General features: G+C 39.2%; 1 protein-coding gene across 1 annotated transcript in view; it reads left to right on the forward strand.

Annotated features, from left to right (window-relative positions):
* Nucleotides 1–19,774, forward strand: part of GLIS3 (GLIS family zinc finger 3) — a 144,823-nt gene that overhangs the window by 114,338 nt on the left and 10,711 nt on the right. Inside the window, 2 exon segments of the mRNA XM_069880357.1 lie at nt 9,924–10,073; nt 17,994–18,166. Of these exon segments, the coding sequence (XP_069736458.1) occupies nt 9,924–10,073; nt 17,994–18,166 (323 nt within the window).

Here is a 19,774-nt window from a genome sequence, read left to right on the forward strand (position 1 = left end):
AAAGCAAAAATCACAGAGGCATAGCTTCAGGAAAGGAGATCCAAAGGACATCTCTGAAAGTTGTCTATGCTTGGTGGACATTGTTTTGAGTTGTAGAACGTATGTTACTTTTACCAAATCCTTAAGAAATGAAGAGAGTAGTGAGACCTCAGGAGATAAGAAATATGCCCACAAACCTATGGTTTGGTTCATTTCTGCCTAATAATCTTCCTTAATGACACAGACTGGTTAATTGTAAAATGATGGCTGAACAGTGGCTTTTGGTGGGTTATTGAAACATTCTCCCAGTTAAGATGTAATCTTCATTGTGTCATGTTGTTGGAAGGAGACCTTTTCAGGTGTTATTGTGCTGAGGAGGAGGAAAGGACAGACAGTCTGTGTCTCCCTGCTCCTATTTATGCATGGTTCTTCCACGTTTAATCTATTTCTCTTTCAAACACCAATGAACTAACAATGGTTGGAAGTTTTTAGAATACTTTTCCTGTTTATAATAAAGAGAAATGGTGTTACACTGCACTGCTGAGATGAAGCAGGCTGTATTACACATCAGCTATATCCACTCCTACTTCGGGCTGTAGCAGAGACCAGTAGAGCAGAACAGTCCACACTAAATATAGATCATGTTGGAAATAAAGAAATTAAGGATATGGATCATCTGGCCAAACCAATTCCTGTAACTGCCTTTCAGAGGGCCTGTGCTGACCTTGACCAGCGTTCCCATCTGAACTGAGGGGGCTTTACAGAGGTAACCTTAACACATTTAGCAGTGATCCTGCAGATGTTGCTCTTCTGCCACTGTGCAATCCCTGTGCTAGCAAAAAGGGGACATAAAATCTCCATCTCTAGAGGCAGATCTCAATGACTGAATTCTTCTGAAGCCTGATTGGTTTGTCTCCCTTTTCTAACAATCCACCTGTCCTCTCTCAGAGTCCTTTTCTTGTACAATGTGTATAAACCTGTCCCATCTTACAATGAAAATCTGAGAGAAGTGGGAAAAAAAAAAAGTGCTTAAAGATGTGATATCCCCCTGTTGAACAGTATTTCTCTGGAAATAAAATATACAAATGTTTTAATTACAGGTTAGCATGGAGTTTTCAATAAAGGTCTGTACTTTGTAGGTCATATCAGGAAATGCATTATTCCCTCAGCAAAATATTATAGGGATCTCATTTCTTACAGTGCTGCACACTTGTTAATTGTTCATTGTTTACATTGCTTTACAGTAGAAGCAGGATTTTTTTATTGTGACTACATGTTGATTTTACTTCACAATTGATGAGGCTATCAGTTTCTTTTAAGATTTTGCAATAGACAAATTTTACACCAGCATTTAGATTTAGTGAAGAACATGAATAGAAAAGAGTGTCTGATGATTTTCTATAGTACTTTTTGATTGTTTTATTTTACAGCACTTATTTCCAGTATTCTATTCTGTTTCTTTTCATTTCTCAGCATTTGAACTAGACCCTTTTATGAGTGAAGAAACACAATGTTTATGTGTTTCTTACAGAAAAAAAATCAACTTATTTTTTGGGTTGGTTTTTTTTTCTGACAGAGAAGAATGAGGGAGCCGAGAAGGGTTAGAGCATTGTGTCATTGGTATTTCATCAGATTGTTCAGGCACTAAGCTAGTTTCCAGTGATATAGTCCACTATGTAATTATATTAGCCTGGAAAAACTGCTCTGTTTATGAGCACCTGCCTTGGGGGGAGCAAACAGCCATATCTACAGTATGAGCCCAGCTTACTCCTGCGTCCTTCAGGTTTCACTTGCCCTTGTTCAAACACTTAGTTCAGCTTTAGTTGTTAAAACTGAAAAAGGAAGAGAATGGATTGAATGGGAAGCAAATCTATTTTCTTGCCTTGAGAGCAATTGAACATAAGGATATTTTTCCTCATTTGTTCTCTGTGGAGTCCATTTGAAAGATGTCACTAATGCGAAAAGAAGTGCATTCAGGGGCTAAGGGTCAGTGAGCAGTGCCCATGGCAACTGAGAAACTATTCTGCAGAAAAAATGCAGCAAAGAGTAAGTGTTCTAATCCCCAACTTTAATCCCTTTACTTCCTGTTTTCAAAATTAAATATAAATTGGGCACTGTGGTGTGCAGCAATTTTTCCTGAAAGGGATATTGGCAAAAAGGGATTAGGAATGGGCAGCAGTATTTAAGGAATTTAATCATACAATTTGTTGGAAAAGTATTGAGACTACGAATGACCAGTTCTTTTGAATGTGGTCAGTGAGAAGCAGGAAAACAGACCATGAAAGCGATGGAGGACTGGCTGTGCCTGACCACCCCACCAGTTGCTGCAGTGGCAGCAATGCACGCAATAGTGTGATACACGGGGTGTGCCTCACAAGGAAGCTCCGTCATGGAGGTTATGCTTTGCTGGTGGCACGTATAGAGATCTGCTCTCCAGGGAGGAGGACATGTTGAAACACCCCTATGGTTTTCGTGTTACTCTCACAGCTGTGGCAGTTGTTATAACCAGGAGTTTGTTGGTTTGCTCTTATGTTAATATTTGCTGTTTCACATTGTAATTCCTCCCTGCACTTTGTTTCTGCCCTGAGCTTGTACTCCTGTGATCTTTGGCAGCATGATATGTGGAAAAGTGCACCAGAAGAAATAAGTGCTATCATCCTCATTATATTGACAAACATGCAAAAAAAAAAAAAATATATATATATCCATGTTGACTCAAAACTCTGTAAACAGCTGTCAGTGCATGCCCACAGCATTTTGTTTTCTTCAGGTTAATTTTTGGTAGCAAACAATATCCTTTGTTGGAGTCCAAGAATGCCGAATGTTCTTCAAGAAGGAAGTCTTAATGGCACGGAAGCAGGCCATACCCATGTGCCAAAAGTCTAGCTGGTTGGAGAAGACCGGCCTGGCTAAACAGAGAGCTTTGGCTGCAACTCATTAAAAAGAAAGGGAATAATTCTATGACCTTTGGAAGAAGAAGCAAGCAGCTCAGGATAACTACAAAGATATTGTGAGGTTATGCAGGGAGAAAACTAGAGGGGCCAAAGCTCAACTAGAACTTAACTTGACTACTGCGGTAAAAAGACAGTACAAAATGCTTCTGCAAATACACTCACAACAATAAGAGGGCTAACAAGAATCTCCGTCCTTTACTAGATGTCAGGGGAAGCACAGTGGCAAGGAATGAGGAAAAGGCTAAGGTACCTAATGCCTTTGCCCTAATCTTTTACAGTAAGACCAGTTGTTCTTCAGGTGCCCAGCCCCCTCAGCTGAAAGACAGGGACAGGGAGCAGAATGGAGTCCCCATAATCCAAGTGGAAATAGTTAATGACCTGCTGCACTACCTAGACCACATAAAAGCTGGGTAAGATCTACCCAAAGGTACTGAGGGAGTTGCTACCGTGGTCACCAAGCCACTTTCTATCATTTACTAGCAGTCCTGGCTGACCAGGGAGGTCCCAGTTGACTAGAGGTTAGCAAATGTGACTTTGATCTTCAAGAAGGGTTGGAAGGAGGATCCATGCAACTACAGGCCTATCAGGCTGACCTTGATTCTGGGTAAGTTTGTGGAGCAGATCATCTTGAACACCATCACCTGGCATGTATAGGACAACAAGGTGATCAGGCCCAGTCAGTGTGGGTTTGGAAAAGTTAGGTCCTGGCTGACTAACTTGATCTACTTCTATGACACGATGACTCGCCTAGTGGATGAGGGAAAGGCTGTGGATGTTGTCTACCTGGGCTTTAGTAAAGCCCTTGACACCATTTCCCACAGTATTTTTCTGAAGAAGCTGGCTGCTTATGGCTTGGATGGACAAACTCTTTGCTGGATAAAAGACTGGCTGATGGCCAGGCCTGAAGAGTTGTGGTGAATGGAGTTAAATCCAGTTGTCAGCCAGACACAAGTGGTGTTCCCCAGGGCTCAGTACTGCAGCCAGCTGTGTTTAATATCTTTATCAATGGTCTGAACGAGAAGATCAAGTGCACCCTCAGTAAGTTTGTAGTCAACACCCAGTTGGGCAGGACTGTTGATCTGCTCAAGGAAAGAATGCTGTACAGAGAGATCTGAACAGGCTGGATGGATGGTCCGAGGCCAGTTGTATGAGGTTCACCAAGACTGAGTGCCAGATTCTGCACTTGGGCCACAGCAACCCCATGCAATGCTACCGTTGGGGAAGAGGGGCTGGAAAGCTAGCTGATGGAAAAGGAGCTGGAGGTACAATTCAACAGCTGGCTGAATATAAGCCTGCAGTGTGCCTGATTGGCCAAGAAGGCCGAGAGCATCCTGGCTTGTGTTAGGAATAGTGTGGCTGGCAGGAGCAGGGAAGTGATTGTCCCTCTGTGCTTGGCCCTGGTGTGACTGCACCTCAAATACTGTCTTCAGTCTTGGACTCTTCAGTACTAGAAAGACATTGAGGTGTGTGTCCAAGAAAAAAGGCATGAATCTGTCCTGTGAGGAACAGCTGAGGGAACTGGGATTGTTTAGTCTGGAGAAAAGGAGGCTGAGGGGAGACCTTATTGCTCTCTAGAACTGCCTGAAAGAAGGTTACAGTAAGGCATCTATCGTTTTCTTCTCCCAAGAAGCAAGTGATAGGACAAGAGAAAATGGTCTCATGTTGCACTATGGGAGATTTAGATTGGATATAGGGAAAATTTTCTTCATTGAAAGGGTTGTCAAGTTTTGAAACAAGTTGTCCAAGGACAGGTTCAGTCACCATCCCTGGAGGTGTTTAGAAGACATGTAGATGTGGTGCTTAGGGATGTGGCTTAGTGATGAACCTGGCAATGTTAGGTTTATGATTAACTCGATGATTTTAAGGGTCTTTTCCAACCTAGATGATTCAATGTTTCTATAATTCCGTGATTCACATTACCCAGTCACACTTCAGTCTGGGCTTTAAATGTGCTATTCTGTTTGTGGTGCTACTTAAGCATCAGTAGCATCTGAGCAAGCAAGATTGAAACTGTGTAAAGGATGCTTAAGAGGTTGCAGGTAACTGCCCTGACAGCAGCCCAAACACCCTTCAAGTCTTTAGGACTGTCCTCATTGCATAACCCTGTTCCAGGCTGGGACCTCCTCTGCATCCATCGTTGGCATGCAGGTTTCTCACTGCTGGAGATGGGTATTGGCAGATGGCCTGCGCTGACATGTACTGACAGTACTGTCCTCAGTGCTACTCTTGAATGATATACCAGCTTTCCTGGCAGTTCCCATTTGAAGAAAGCCTTCCTCTGCCCATTTGTTTTTTCCTGTGCTGTATAGCTCTGTCCCGTCTGCTGGCAGTTGTTCGTGAGACTGCACTGTAAGCCGAATTAGAGCTTTAGGAACAAACAACCCAGCCTGACACAGAAATGCCCCACTATAAACATGAGGCTGCAGCAACTCTGAAAGTTAGCGATGCTGGCCCAGCCAGCACATCACTTCATCTAGCCGGGAAAATACTCTAATTGAATAACTCACAGACAGTGGATGAAACTGTACAGGGATGCCCTAAGGAACCTTTGCAAGAGTAAAAATCTTGAACAAATACCTCTTACTAGTAAAGCTGCCAAATATTTTCCAGTTCTAGTCTTAGGCTCTGATGAAGGTATTATAATAGACAATATCTCTGTGTAGGAACTGGGACATGAACTCCAGTACCAGTGCATATTAACAGCAAATCAAATATTTAAACTGAAGGCCACTGTTATATAAAGGATGCCATGGGAAAAATAAAAGAAATCTGAAAATCGTTGTTTCTGCATGCTAACAATTGTTTATGTTATCTACAGATAGTCATGGCAATTTTTGCTAACCTGTAGTAGAAAAATATATTCATGGTAAATAAAGCACCAGGTGCCTGAATACTTGTCTGTTTTCCACATTTTTCCACTCATGAAGTGAAAATTTGCCGCAGATGTATTTTCAGAAAGGGAAAGCAAATCATTCTGTGGTACAAGTGGTTTCTTTGTCAGGCTGCATTTACTGTAGAGGTTGATGTTTAGGAACATCATGCGTTAGCTACATCTCCAAATCAATCTGGCATAAGAGAGTGATTTTTTTTTTTTTGCCTTGCTTTTTAAATGTCATAGCTCATCTCTGATAGCTGTTCACAGGAAGAGCAGATACAAACCTCTTAGAACTGCAAGAAAAGAGGATAAAATAGGAAAGGTCATAGGTATAATTTACGTTTTTTTAATAAGAATTGCATGTTTTCAGATATCTTACAGTCTGATATGGTACAGGGAATGATGTCTTACAATTGTGTGTGAATGCCCACACATTCACCTGCATCAGTGCTTTCTAGTTCTATGACAAGAGTGAGAAAAACGGGAAGCAAAATCTGTGAAAATATGGACTTCTCTAAGACAGTGGACATCACAAAAAGGAGTATCTTTAGGACCCTCCTGTGCTGAAACACATTCATCCCAAGTATGTAGAGCAAAATAATTACCAGTTTGCAACAGAACTGTGACCAATCTTTTTTTCTGTATTTTAGAAAATGTCCACTTACAATACATCTCACTCAAACTGTACTGTCTTCTTTAAAGTAAAATTCGCCATTTGATTTTTTTATTCAAAGTTTCCTTTCAGATCTGTCCCAAGTACAATTTTCCCCCTTTAAGTGGTGTTTTTGTTGTGCTACATCATTTTAAAAAGGAGATAATCCAAAATATTGCTTATAGTAGAATAATACAAATTGAAAGAAATTTCTCTGTTCTATATAGTATATGGAAACCCATGCTGGAGCAGCTCATAGAGGACTGCGGCCCATGGGAAGGACTCACACTGGAGAAGTTCATGGAGGACTGTCTCCTGTGGATTGGAACTTGTGCTGGAGCAGGGAAAAAGGATGAGGAGTCTGGGCTGCGTTAAAATAAGTGTGACCAGAAGGTTGAGGGAGATGATTCATCCCTTTACTCTGCTCTTGTAAGGCCTCACCTGGAGTAGTGCATTTAGTGCTGGAGTCCTTAGCATAGGAAGGACACGGATCTGTTAGAGTAAGCTTAGAGGAGGGCCACAAGGATGATCAGAGGGCTGGAGCACCTCACATACGAGGAGAGGCTGAGAGAGGTGGGGTTGTTTAGCCTAGAGAAGAGAAGGTTCCGAGGAGACCTTAGGGCAGCCTTCCAGTACTTAAAGGGGACCTACAAGAAAGATGGGGTTGGGGGTCTGTAGTGGTAGAGAGAGGGGTAGTGGTTTTAAGCCAAAAGAGAGGAGATTTAGATTAGATATCATGAAGAATCTTTTTCTAAGCAGTAGAGAACAGGTCTCTTGCTCACTCCCTTTCCAATGTGCAACAGTATTTACTCTCAAAAAGCTACTGACATGCATAACCTGCACTAAAGTTGTTGCCAGCACTTATTACCTGGTGAGGGTTTATAGAAGGATTGTGATAATGTTTTATTTATAGCCCTTGTGGTTGTAAATACAAATCAGTAATAATTAATGCATGGATTAAGAACTACCTTCAGAAACAGATCACTGCTCTCTCCTAGTGTTTGTTTTCACTAGTTTTGGTTTTCTGCTGCTGATCCTGTGTTTTGTTTGTTTTTATAAGCGTTGACTGGTGGGCAGGCCAGAAAATTTATAGAATCATAGAATCACCAGGTTGGAAGAGACCCACCGGATCATCGAGTCCAACCATAACCATATGTCTGCACAGGTTCTCATAATTGATTTGTTCTCAATATCCAAGGATTTACAAATGCAAAACTAACCTCCTGAAAGGTGCAAAATAAAAAAGTGTGTTAAACAGGCAATTGCTGTTATTTAATGCTTTTAACTAATGTCTAAATACTTAGCTCTCATTTCCTTGCTCTACTCACTATTTCGTCCACGAAAGTGCTATCATAGAAAACTCGTTACTTACAAAAAAAAAAGTGCACATGTACAAACAGCATTGCAGAGGTGACCTCTGTAAATTTGTATGGTGTGAAAGAATCCTTTTCTTTTAATAGAAGTCAGATGTTTTTCATGTTTATTTTCATATTAATGCCCATAGAAATTTAAAGGCACATAACACAGTAATAATACAACTGATACAATTTTTAATTGGGATGTATCTGGCACTTAATTTCACATGCATTTAATTTCATGAAAAAGCTATGTTACTAGTGGTAACAATAAAAGCAGGATGGTTTGTGGATAATAGCATATATGCGTACATCCTACACAGGAAGAAACATTTGGACTTAACAGTTTGTAAATATGAATAGTAAATTGAAAAGCATTTATCAGAGTATTTCTCCCTTTCTTTTTCCCTTTCTCCCTTTTCTCACAATTTTTCTGTCCCTCCTCCCACTCTGGCTTTCCCTCGCCAGAGGGAAATTTATAAAATTCTAGAATAACAAGTTCTAGAATATCAAATGTACCTCAAAATGGTAGTATATCTTGGGCTTAATAATGGCTTACTAATTTTTTTAAAAGAAGGAATAATACAGAGCATTCACAGTCTATATGTATCTGTAATAGGCCGTGTAATTTTCCTTTCTACAGTTAAATTCAGAATTAATTACCTCTGACTCTTTTTACTTCATTTCTGAGTACAGGATGGACAGAATTTTTTTTCATTGTTGCTCTTTCTCTCATTAGGCATTTGTCAGAGGTACTAGGTTATGTTCTAGTTACTGTTAACTGCTCACATTTCACGGCACCAAACAGAAAGGAAGAGCCTCAGTTACATCTATGAGATTTGCTTCTTGGGACTCTGGTGCATGAGTGCAGCAAATTCTACTGCACTAGGTCAGATTTTTGTTGATTGTGCCGCATGAACTACCTCTTTATCAGCATGGGTAACAGGAGAAGATACATATCTGCAGTGGCCCACGTGCCTATAAGCACAAACCCTCCTTTTCCCTTCTTTTACATGGCTCATCAGCCTATGAGACAAGGTGGCTGTAAGGAACAAGGAAATTTTTGCTATTTATGACAGTAACATCAGTCAGTGTGTTGGGATAGACATAAATCCCAGAAGCCAGCGGCAGCACCCATCCATCTGCTAGAAACCTCAAGGTGCAGTTTTGCTTTACAGCTGGAACAGCCTTGTTTCAGGATGCTACAGTAGAGTTTTACCCTTTTCCTTCTTATAGTTCGGATTTTTTTTTTAATTGTACTTTTTAATTGTATTGTAGCCTTAGAATGAGATTGTTTATTCAGTTTCAGGCAAAGCAAAACTCTTCTTACAAAACTGTTTATTAATTGTTGCAGAGTAAATTTTCTGCTGGACCTGCCAGGTAAACAGATGTGTTGTTGTTGGATCAGGTACTAAGCAGGTGGCCATGCATGCAGCTGGGATTGGTGTCAGTGAAGGACCACTCACTTTCAGATCTGTTTAGCCATGCTGTGAAACAACTGCAGTCGTAGTTACTTAGCAATGTGGTCTCGAGACAATTATGGTCTATATAAAGTGATACTGCTTCCTTCTTGACCATCCTGAATGATACCCCTCCTGGCTGCTCGCTCCCAGTCCTTCATTTCCACTGCCGCTAACATCTTTGCTTTTCTGGTCCATCAGTGAGCCAGTTCAGGGCACTAAACCAGCAGCAAATGTTTGATTTTTTATACTATCCCTCTGCTGATATAAGAGATGTCAGACTTCTGATAAATTTCCATTACCTGTGAATCAGGACACTCCTCTCTTTTGCAGTGCATGATGGAAGAATAAACATAAATCCCTCTGTCCCAGATCGTATCTGTACAAGTAGCCCTTGTCCTGAGTGCAGGTTGTTAGTCACCTGGGAGAGTTTCCTTCCTCATATTAAAAAAATGCCTGCTGTAATGGAAAGACATTAGCCAGGACTTAAAACAGAAGAATTCTGTGTATGCTCCATTTCTTTCTCTAACCTTTCAATATTTCTTCATTATAATTTTTCAGTGACTAAAGGATTTTTGTGATTATTTCCTTTTTTTTTTTTTGATCCATACTCTATTAATTTCTTCTTTTTTATCTCTTATGTTTCAGTTACGACTGAGCTCAGAGCTTGCCCAGGACATCCTGAATGACTGCCTTGCAATCCAGCCTGCCCACCCAGCCCCATTACTGCATAATGCTGCAGATAATGCGATAGGATGCTCCCCAGGGCCTGGTCATGATACTTACCCAGGTACAGAAAAAGACAGATAAACAGTGTGCTGTATTATTGCTCACCTGAGACTAGAGATGATTTTGCAGAACAGGATGTACTCTAAAATCTGTAACTTTCTCATGGCAGAATCTATAAAGTAATGTAAAAAGATTTTCATGCCTTTTTTTGGAGGAAGGCAGGATAAGTCCATGGAAAGACCTACTACGACAAAGAGCAATATTTTTGCTCTATAGGCATTTGACTTCTTCTAGCAATTAACTTCTACCATTCCTTACAGACATCTTGAATTCCATAAGCTTCATTTAAAATCCAAGAATATTTTTCCTTTTCCTTATTCATGGATCACATACAAATTTTCCAATAGAACTCCATTAATGAACTTAAATGCTGCATTATGGGCTCTCATTTTATGACTATAAATATGCGAATAAAGTCATTTATTCTTTAAATGTGATAATCCTGTTTTATTATTTCAGTTAAGTATCAGGGATTTTCATATTAAAGTACCTAACTCTCTCATACCTGCCTAAATATACAATTTTTATTTGCATTTGAGCTGAATTTTAACATTTGCTAAGTTATAAGATATAAATACATCTCAAAGTTTGAGACAATGATGGATAGGATGTTAATATTTGCTAGTGTAGTATTTTAATAGTTGCAAAGACATCTGTTTTTAACTTTCAGGCCAAATGCATTACATCTTCTAGCAGTTCAACTTTTAATTGAGCCAGATGTAGAAAGTGAAAGAATTGGTTGAATATTATTTGCAGTGCTGTAAAGGACATTATATCAAGTGACCACTTCAATAAGTGTTTTTCTTTTACTGAAATGCTTGTAAATCTATCAATTCTATGATGTGGGGTTTTTTCCAAGCTGTTGTGAGCTGCACATTATTTGGTGATGTATGTTAATATGACAAAAATCAGGAAATTTAAAGCTGTAATTGACAATATTCTAGTTTATAAAATTATTTGTATTACTTGTATCCTGTTAACTTTTAAATGCCATAGTCTGAGTATAGTCTGAGTGTGGCATCTGTTATTTGAAATCTAGAGGAAATTTCAGATTTTAAATATCTTATTTTGGCCTGGGATCTTCTAGCAAGATGGTGTTGGTTACCATCGCTTATTTTGTATTTTACTTTGTGAGGAATTTGGATACCTAGGAATGCTGAGATTTAACAAAATGTTTACTGACATTACCCAGTGTAATGCACAAAAATGAGAGAGAAAATGAAAGACTCAGCGTTTCCTTTGAAGTTCCTACAAAAGATGGAAGCTGTCAGAAGAGCTGAGACCAGGTTTTCAGAAACTGAAGACGTTCTCGCAGGAGGTTTTAACTGGAGTCTCTTGAGTACTCAGCACTTTTACTAGTCTAGCTTCCAGACTATGATTAGGTATTAAACTCAAGCTGCTGGATCAATCCAAACCTAGCCTGACATCAGCCTGTACAAACTGCTGTCCTATGACTTATAAGGATCCTAAGCTGAGTAAAGTTACTGCCTCCAGCCACCCTTGGCTGGCAATTGTCTGTATGTCAATGCCCTGTAGCCAGCTTCTGTGATGGTGGCATTACTTTTTGCAATCTCATTCATGCCTTGTCCTTCAATATTTGGGGTAATACAGTGCTATTATGTACTTTATTTTAATACAATTATTCTGGGTTTTTTCTTACTTGTCACTGCTTTCTATTGTGCAGCATTTTTTATAGTATTAATCAACCTACTTTTGTCATCACTATTTTTTCTCTAACTAATAAACTGCTTTCCTTTACATATGTTCACAGCTATTTACAACTTGATAAATGTCTCTTAGTTTTATTCTCTTGTGTTGTTTTACATCAGTTAACTGAGGGTATTATGTCAAGAATAGATGAATCCATTTCGCTTTAACAACTACCCAGTGCATTTGAAATGAATTGTTTCATTAAATACTCATCAGGGTTGATACAGAATAATACACTGTGTGAGTAAGTGAGATAACTGTAATAGGGAGGGAATCATTTTATTGAAATTGCAACATTGAAATTATTCATGTCCCAAGGAAAGAGACAAAAAACATACAAAAGCTTAAGTGTCTTTTCTTAGAGAATCACACAGTCATAGAATCAAGGTACCCTTCAAACTTCTGTGAAAACTACATTTTTTCTAAGTACAAAGAAAAACTTTGAGACTTTTCTGAAAAATAAAATATGTAATTTTTACTCGGAATTGTTAGAGGCAGTGTATTAGCTGAGATGTCAGTGCTATTTTTTAAAGTAGAAATGGGAACAGTGTGTGGCTTCCAGTGCAGTTAAATCAAACTTTTCTCACTTGGTTACTTTTCTTATCTTTTATGCACACTTAAAGCAAAGGTAGCTTTTCATGTTTCACAGGAGATTTATAGAATAAATGTTTGGAAAGCAAACTACTAGAAATACCTAAGAGATGGCAAAAGTAGGCATTTAGATGCTAGTTAGTTTCCACTTGGCAAAGTACAACAAAGTCTGTAATGACTGCCATTTCCCTGTACTGTTAAAGTACAGAATCTGCAAACACAGATGTATTTAAATGAAGTATAACAATAATATTTTTTATTATCTATCTGTTATTTAAAATTAAGACTGCATACATGTGAGGGGTTTTTTTTATCTTATGGCCTTCGTGACTTTATAAAAGAAATCTGAACTGAGTTTAATGTTATTAATAAAGGGAGCTAATGTGACTGATCCTTTGATTAAAACCAATACAAAATCTCATTTACAGGTCTAAAGTTAAACAAGTATATATACTTTTCTGGGGCTAAGCATAGTCATATTTTGTAAAACAGAAATTCAAAGTCTTATTTCTACTGAAGTGTCAAATTTCTGTAACGTCTAGGGTTTATCTTTTAAAAATACATATACTTCTGGGTTTATTGAGTACATAGAATGACGTGAGCAATTAATTCATAATAATAACAATTGAATTGTGCTTTTTCTACTAGGAAATCACGTAAACTTACTTTGTATGGTGCAATCAAGAATCCGTAAGGCTGAAGAAGTCATAAATAATGCAATAGAAAAAAAAATATTATTTTTACTGTGCTGTTTGATTAAAACTTGACCATTTAATGTTTAAGAATGGACCAAAGTGTGTCCTTCATTTATAAACAATTGCTGAATATCTTACTCTGCTCTGCTCCAAAGCAAACAAACAATATTATTAAATCTTGTCAAGACTATGGTTTTCTTAGCAAGTTGGAAATTCCAACTTGCATCAGAAAAGTTACAGAAGGTTTTGCAATAATATTTTAAATAATATTTTAAATAATGCTTTTTGCTTCAGTACTGTGAAACTTTGATGTAACTACTTTTATGCCTATGACTTAAGATGTGCTTTACTTTAGTAACACTTCTTCTTGTGTAGATTTTTTATTTCCCAGTAAAATAATACTGAGCTAGGGACTCTACACACATAATAAGGAAGAATTAATTACCAAAGAAGTTTATATCTAAGATAATGTTAGAGCAGAACATAGTTATAACACCTTCAAATCCCAATCCAGACCCCAGTGTATTGCTTCAGGGATTTCATTGTTTCATAATCTCAGAAACTACAGAAGTTTCCAGGATGTCCACCTTTCTCAATTAATTATCCATCACCTATCCATCATTTCAAGTATGCAGCAACAGGACTAGAAAATGTCTATCGTGTTGAGCTCAAAAAAAGAGATCAAAGAATGTTCAAAAATTAGAACCACAGACCTTTTATTCTTTGCGTTATAGGCTGCTTTGGGAATATCCTGTGTAGCAATTCGAAGGCTTTTAGCAAGCATAATTTTACCATTTTTATGAGAAGCCTATAATTACCTATAAAGTAACCCTGATATTTTTATTCTTACTCAGCTGGTAATTCCTCAATCACTTTCTTAATTTTCCACTCCCGTTTTCTGAGCTGTGGAAAAAATCTTAGTAGATGATGTTGTGTCTTACAACAATATTTACCTGTGGAGATCATTACCACAAAAGCACCTTATGGTCTAAGCATTTAGATTTCTAAATATTTGAGATAAGGGAGCTCAAAAGACAGAAATTAATTAAATGGGTCTCCACATGATGAGACTGGATTACTGTACAAAGTGCTTTCTTAGGCTTGTTTTCTTCTTCTATCCAAATATCTTGAGCAAGCACTCCTAGCAAACTGTCCAGATTTCTAGATGCCCCCAGGAACTGGATGCCTCCAGTATCTCTGATCTGACTGCAGAGCATCTGAAGACCATCAATGCAGATGGCCCATGCAAAAGACCCACTTTGGAGACAGGGTTATTATCTTCATAATGTGATTTTGACTTCTACTCCACTTCTTGATATACGATGGCTTCTTAAGTTCCATGCATACGGGAGTCTTCAGATTTACTGATGAGATGGGCAGGATCAAGGCAGCGTGTTTTGCATTTGCTGGGCTTACCACTTAAGGCTCAGCACAGGACATGCCCACATAAGGGAGGATATATAGAGGTGATACTCCCAAATGTGAAAACCACTTCAGATTTTCCCTTCTGCACACTAGTAAATTACTTGTTGACAAGGACCATATAAGTATTCCCTATAGAAATGGAAGGTTCAATGCAGTAATTAAAAAAAAAAAACACAACCCACTCTTGCAAATCTATGTATGCAATTTTAATTGACTGAGCTACTAAATGAAATTTTCACACTTTCTTATTCTATATGGGAAGAACTTTCAGCCCTACTCCAAAATCACATTGGAGGGTAAGAGGAGAGGTATCAGGGGGACAGAAATAGGTTGATAAAGTACTGATTTGACATTAATAAATCCAAGATAGTAAATCATACCATTCTTGTTAATTTGCAAAGTGAAAGGTGCTTCTGCATTTCAGAAATGTTCAGGCAGGGGGAGGAAGGGGAATGAGATAGGCTTTGAATCCTATAACCATTTAAATGCTACTTTTCTGTCTTTTTTAAAAAAGTACCTTACTCAGATTTAGCTTTTTGTCTTCCAACCACCCAATTTATTCCGAAGCATTATGAGAATGCATGTGAAGTTAGCTTCTCAGTGAGAAGCCTTTGCAGATATATTCTCATGGAAAATTCTTGTGTATTGATAAACTGATTTGTGATGAGACCCCAGAAATGAAAACATCGCTTCTCCCTTGCTGTGGCTGAAACTTTGTGGGTGTAACCCAATCCAGAGTTCACATTCAGGACTAGCAGCTCATATCCATCTTGTAAATCCTGGTGTAGATTGGTCTTTCTAAGGGACACAGGGGAAGAGCATCAACAATTTGTTTTGGGGTTTTGTTTTGTTTGGGGTTTGGTTGGGTTTCCTTTCAGCATATCTGAAATTTTTAGAATTACTCTAAGTGTGTTAGTTGATCTGGCTCTGATAGAGAGAAAAGCCATGTTGTAGGAATCCTTTTTATTAAGTAATACACTTAATTCTCCATCTTTCTGTATGGATGTGCTTGATTGTGTATTGGAGTGGGTGAGCATGCTGGTTGAGCATTTGTTGGGTTTCATACCACTCAAATCAGATGTTTAATAGGATCAGACACTGATAAGATATTCCTTTGCATAGATGTTTCCTGCCAGCACTTAGAGCGAGCAGCTCAACCATTAACATTAGAAAAGTTCGGTATACACAAAGCTTCTAAGAAAAAGTGCTCAAGCTATCTAGTAGTTTCTTAAATAGTGTCCAAACATTTCTGTCAGTCTCTTAAGACTAGCTCTACTAGGTAAATGAGCTGTCACTGACAATTTTAGTTGATTGTCATCCAGTCTGTAGACTGCTAAAGGCTGAAGATGTTTTATTTCAACTGGCATTTACAAGATTCAGATAGTAGCTTGGGCCAATGCCATGTCTACACTAGGAAGTTTTAATAGTAGCAATTCCACTAGAAAGTGGCTGCCAGCATTGCAGTTTCACTTCACCAGGTGCCTACAGATGTGCTTCTGTCAGCACAGTATCTCTATGCATCAAGAAGCTGCACTGACCAAAGATGTACTGTGCTGCCCACAGGTGTTATGTGGTTTCCCACACCATCATTCATGGTGGTCGTCTTGGAGGCATCATTATAAGGCATTATGGGAGCCTGGGTCCACTCTTCTGCCACGCTGTGATCATTTAACATACCCTTTGTACAGGAATATATTTTTGAAGCTAGTATGTATGCTTTCTCTTCCTTAAATATCCTACCTGCCTCTCTAGTCCCTGACATAATTAGCTCTTCCTTTACACTGTCTACCAAGGTGAATATTGCAGTGGGCTTTATGTTGCTCTGCTTCAGAGAAAGGACATTTTGCCCAAGCCTGGCTGCAGATAATCATTTCCCAGGGCCAGAGTCACTAGGTCTTGGGCAGTGCTGTTGGAAACTGTGCTAGCACTTCAGACTGGACCAGTTAGAAATGTGCAAGTGCAGCTTAGAAAATACTTGCCTGAAATCCTTTTCATGGTTGTCTTCCTGACCTCATGGTAGAGAAGCTTCCACTCCACCAGTGCTGCTCACCGATGTGGCTCATGCTGACTTTCTCGAAAATTTGACATCATCTCTGCAGCATCTATACTAGATATATTTTACACACGAGGTGGTTTCCTACCTGTTATCTTGCACTGTCTGTCAACTCTACCAGCTGAAAGATGTCCAGGACTTCTCTTAATTGAGGCTACAGCATCATTAAACTCCTAAGCCTTTCCTTAACTCTGGCTTAGCTTGGTGAATAACAAGTCTGTCTAAAAGGCTGGCTTTCAGGGATGAATAGAGGCATCCATAAACAGGCTGAAGACTTCAGAAATCAGGTGGACTTTTTACCCTTTTAATACTGAGTAGCAGTGTTCAAACTGTGAAACGGTTTCCTTGAAGACAGAGTGGTGATGGGGTCACTCCTGAAGGAGTGTTTGTTCTGCTTTGACTCCAGCATCCATGTAGGTATTTTAGCCTAGAAAGATCTTTTAGTAGTGACAATTTCCTTTGGTGAACTGGTTTATATTCTAGGATTTTATCAGTAAAATTAAGTAATTAGCTCCAACATATTCACTGACGTAATGTAAATTTTATAAGTAGAATTTTATTCTGTAGAACTAAGCCTAAGCAACAGTTTCTTAAAAAGACAACCAAACAATGAGAGATCACTTTAATGTTGTAAACAGCCTATCTAATTCATTTGTGGGGTTCTTGAAATGTTTAAGAGTGTGTGTTTTGGCTGCCATTCAACATTGACATAAACCATCTGACACAGATATATAGTAAAAATAATATAGTAACTGTATTTCAGAGGGATTTGTTAATAAGTGTCTTATCTTCTGACTGCCTAATTTAAAGAACTTCTGAAAATGAGGTCACAGGACTTGGGGTAATTAGGACATTTGGAGGGAGTCCTATATTGCTTTTTGTTTAATCATCCAGAATCTGTCCTAATTAGGAATGTATACAAGAGCAACATCATAGAAAATTATAAAACTGTTAATCTAGTTTAAATTTTTTGTATGCATTGCTGGGGAGTCTAGGGGCAATAATAGCAATATTTAAGCTTGGGTTAACCTCTTCAAGACATTTGGGATTTTTGCAGTGGAGGGGAAAATGTGGAAAGTATTTCACCATTTATGAAACTATGCTTTCTGTTCACTAGCTCTAAAAATACATATCTTAAGAACCATTTGCCATATCTTCTACACCAGAAAGCTGTAGAAGACTTGCAGCCCTATTTAGACAAAATTCTCAAGGCAAGGAGCACGGCTATGTCAAGCCTGTTTTTATGGAAGTGTCATTTGGGGGTAGCAAAGATTATTTAGTTAATTCTAATGGGGTTTGGGGTTTTTTTATTTCCCTTCAGACAGAAAGAAGTATTTCAGGAAAAACTGTTTGTTGCTAAGAATTGGCATTACCACTTCAGGAGAGGTATTACTTGTTAGTATTTGATCACTCATGAATGCTATCACCTGCCTGATGAGGGTTATTTCTCTCCTTCTCCTTTCAGCGGCCGTGTTCTCCAGCTCACAGATAAGTCAAAGTGGAACAGCAGCTGGGGCAGTGGCCTTGTCCCATCTCAGCAGCCACCCCTCGCCAGGATGTAGTGTACAGGGTAGTCCTCTCCATTCTCCTGCACAGTTACCTCTTGTCTCAGCTGTGGACTCTGAGAGGTAAGACCAGCCACTGCTTTTTCTGTGCTGAGCCTGGGGCAGCGCTGCCTTCAGCGCTGCCAGGATGGGTGTAAACTGAATTGTCAGTGTGTATAAAGTCACCGGTGGCAGTCCCCAGGTAACGATTGCTCTTGCTATGGGTATATTGAGGAAGGAGAGATGAAAGGGACTCTGTTATCCCAGCCTGGGCAACGGCCCTTTCCATCCTTCATCATTTCAAGGGTTTCTTCTGGTCCTTTCTTGATCTCCACCAATGCCCTAAGCAAGGGAAGTCATACTGGTGGGACACTAAACTTCAGAGGAGCCTAGCAGAGGCTAGCCTTCAGAGGAGCCTTGCAGAACGGGGGCCCTGAGATTCTGTTTACTTGTGGTGAGAGTCATATTCTGTCAATATTCTCTCAATAGTAAGTATTTCTGCAGGAACTTGGCTTTGGTTTTTTTTCTTGACATTTTATTAAGACCTGGAGATAATGAATTAATTTTCAATTCATGGTACTATTAGTGGTAAATGAAATAGTTCAGAAATTATATCTCTGATACCAAATCAGTGTGAGTGGTGACTGAATTGTGGACTTTTTTATTGCCTGTTTAGAATTTTTGTCTGCATTTTGAAGTGTGAATTCTTGATGTTACTTCTTTCCACCGTACGTATGTATGTATATGTACATCTGTGTGCATATGAAGCAGTTAGAGTTGCCACTTCTGAATTTTCTCACAGAGGAGGTTTGTAACTCCACCTTTCCTTTGCTGTCATGGTTTTCAATTCTAAGTCTGCCTTGCAATCAGTCATTCCCCAGCACTTCCCCAACATGCAAGTCTCAGCCTTTTCATCCTTCCTGTGCTCCTCACTTCTGCAGGGTGAGTTTTCAAGCATTGAGGGAGAAGGACAGAAGAGCAGAAATCTGCCTTGTGTTCTTTCTGTTGACCTTTTCCTCATCTCCTGAAAAAAAAAAAAACACAGCAAGAAAACTCAGCCTCTGGTTGCAGTTTGGAGTTGCTGTTCTCTTTCAGAAGGTGGGTAAGTGAAGCAAGCAGTGAGTCAAAATGGTTTCTTTTTATAATCATAGAATTATAGAATAGTTTTGGTTAGAAGCAAGCTTAAAGATCATGCAGTTCCAACCCCCCGCTGCCAAGGGCAGGGACACCTTCCTCTAGATTGGGTTGCTCAAAATCTTATCCAACCTGGCCTTGAACATCTCCACAGCTTCTCTGGGCAACCTGTTCCAGTGCTTCACCACCCTCACAGGAAAAAATTTCTTCCTGATATCTAATCTAAATTTTCGCTCTTTCAACTTAAAACCATTACCCCTCATCCCATCACTACAGTCCCTGATAAAGAACCCCTCCTCAACTTTCCTGTAGGCCCCTTTTCAGTACTGGAAGATTGCTGAAAGGTCTCCCTGGAGCCTTCTCTTCTCTAGGCTAAACAACCATAACTTTCTCAGTCTTTCCTCATATGTGAGGTGCTCCAGCTCTTGGATCATCTTTGAGGTGCTCCTCTGGACTTGCTCAAACAGACCCATGGCCTTCCTGTGCTCAGGACTCCAGAACTGAATGCAGGACTCCAGGTGAGGTCTCACGAGAGTGGAGTAGAGGGGAAGAATCACC

The sequence above is a fragment of the Phaenicophaeus curvirostris genome, chromosome Z (assembly GCF_032191515.1).
Source record: "Phaenicophaeus curvirostris isolate KB17595 chromosome Z, BPBGC_Pcur_1.0, whole genome shotgun sequence".
Lineage (NCBI taxonomy): Eukaryota > Metazoa > Chordata > Aves > Cuculiformes > Cuculidae > Phaenicophaeus > Phaenicophaeus curvirostris.